This window comes from Penaeus monodon, chromosome 33 (assembly GCF_015228065.2).
Source record: "Penaeus monodon isolate SGIC_2016 chromosome 33, NSTDA_Pmon_1, whole genome shotgun sequence".
Lineage (NCBI taxonomy): Eukaryota > Metazoa > Arthropoda > Malacostraca > Decapoda > Penaeidae > Penaeus > Penaeus monodon.
The window spans coordinates 10,826,575-10,828,739 of record NC_051418.1 but is presented as its reverse complement, the minus strand read 5'-3'; the positions used below and the strand labels follow the sequence as shown (position 1 = coordinate 10,828,739).

Below are 2,165 nucleotides of genomic sequence, written 5' to 3'. Positions count from 1 at the left end.
TTTATGTTGTGTGCCATGTGAACAGTGCCATTTCGCTGGGTAGTGTCGTGTCTTATTTGTTGGGGAGTGTGCTAGCGATAATGCCAACTGATGTATGAAGGGGACGTTGTGTACTGACAGTGCCAAGCACCGGATGTGGGAGTTGTGTCTTTGTGACAGTGCCAAGTGTTCTCTGTGATGTCCAGGCGACAGTGTCAAGTACTTTGTGTGGGATGATATCCAAGCAGCAGTGGTGCTACCACGTGGTGCCGCCACTGTCCCGTGCAGTGGCAGGTTTAAGGCGAGAGGGTAACGTGGGGTCTCGTGTTGCAGGTGGGGTGTCTGCGGGCGCCGTGAGTCACGCCCTCCCCCAGGGTGGGCAACCCGAGGACACCCCAGCCTTGCCTGGGGGTGGCAGGCCACACTGCGGGGCGGCAGCGGCGGGTGGTGGCCCGAGGAGCGTGCTGGGAGGCCACAGGACCACCAGCGTGCCTGGCCCTGCCACTGCCACCTCCCCGCCGACCTACCTAATGGGCGGGGGCGGCGGCGTGGCCCCCCACTTGGGCATAGGACCCTCTCAGGGCACTGTAGCCTGCCCCTATTGCCACAAACTCCTCCGCTCACACTCAGGACTGAAGACTCACATCCGCGACCAGCACACCGCCAACACTCAGGTCACCTGCAGTATCTGCCACAAGTGTTACCGCAACCAGAACTCCCTAAGCAACCACATGAGTCTGTACCACAAAGGCAGCAACGGCGGGGCGGCGCCCCCCCGCCCTGGCATCGAGCCGCGCTCCACATGATCGGTGCCCCGCACACGGACATACTGTCTGCCTTCCATACCCTCTTGTATAGTCTTGACTCACGACGGTAGCACACTAGCAGAGGCTGGAGACGTAGTGAGGGGAGCTTGCCGTACTCACGGGATGTGTTGTTTGTTGCAGAAATGTACCGGCTGTTTGGGGACGGGCTGGGGGCGCCGCCCATAGCGGGAGGGCGTGCCAGGTTCGAGTGTCCTGTGTGTGCCAAGGTGCTGAGTACCAGTCATGGACTCAGAAGGCACATAAATGACCGTCACACAGTGCACCTCACCTCTTACCGCTGCTACGTCTGCAACAAAGAATACCGCACGCCCAATAGTCTACAAAATCATATGTATGTGTACCACAAAAGAGAAGGGAAGAGCTGAGGGTGAGTTGTCTCGTAGCAAAGGTAGTGTCGCCTTGCTCCCCGCAGCCTAGTAGCCTGAGCCTTGTAGTGGCATGCCAGTAGACCAGCCTCAACCCTCGCCACATGACCAATTCCTTCTCTGTTGCAGAGAACGACGGTCGCTTAGAGTGTCCACATTGCCACAAAATGTTGAAGGGTACAAGTCTGCGCAAACACCTCGAGGACATGCACACTGTCCACCTCACACCTTACGAGTGCAAGATCTGTCACAGGTTCTACCGCACTCCCAACAGCCTGCAGAACCACAGTAGCCGCTACCACCGTCGCCAGCGAACCGACTCCTCCGGACCCTCGGAGTATGAAGCTTCCGGCGCCTCGCCCTTCCCCGCCGCCTCCATGACCCCAGTCGCGGTGCCGCAGCAGTTGTCGTCGCTGCTGGCGGCTGCAGCAGCAGCCCGCGCCACCACGCACCTGAGCCCCCGCACTCCTGGATTGAGCAACGGAGCGCCCCCGCCGCCTCCAGAGCATCATCTGCCGGGGGACAAAGCCACCTCGTTCAGTGACATCTTCAACTGAGACGGAGCACGTGACACGGCTCAAGAAAATCTCGTTACCTTAAGACATGAATGTATGATGCTTGAGTGCAGTGACATGTTTCTTTGACAACAACATGTGTGGAGCACTAACATGCCCCCTCCCTCCCGAGGGGCGGGAGAGGGGAAGCCCCGCGAGACTGGATTGTAACAACGCTTTTCTCTCCTGTTGCAGGGAGGCCCAGCATTCTGTACACGCCAGTAGAGTGTCCGATATGTAAACGCCGGTTCTTCAATAAGTACTCGGCCAAAAGACATATGATTCAGGCGCACGGGGAGAACCGCTTTCACACCCGCCCGTACGCCCGCGCGGACCCCAACTCTACCTCTACCTTCAGTGCTGCCCTTCAGGCCATGGGCGTGGCGGCCGTGTCAGTCGACGCCATGAAGCCCGCAGCTCTCGGGAAGGTGCACGGCTAT

General features: G+C 59.2%; 2 protein-coding genes across 2 annotated transcripts in view; both read left to right on the top strand.

Moving 5' to 3' along the window:
• Nucleotides 1-1,300: 1,300 nt before the first annotated feature.
• Nucleotides 1,301-2,064, top strand: LOC119594016 (protein abrupt-like; the record flags this gene model as incomplete). Its single annotated transcript, XM_037943044.1, is given in 2 exon segments — nt 1,301-1,780; nt 1,921-2,064. A coding segment is annotated over 1 exon segment (428 nt), but the record flags the coding sequence as incomplete, so codon positions are not given.
• The window catches only part of LOC119594017 (motor neuron and pancreas homeobox protein 1-like), a gene marked incomplete in the record, with an annotated part of 947 nt that continues 506 nt past the window's right edge, over nt 1,725-2,165 (top strand). Inside the window, 1 exon segment of the mRNA XM_037943045.1 lies at nt 1,725-1,977.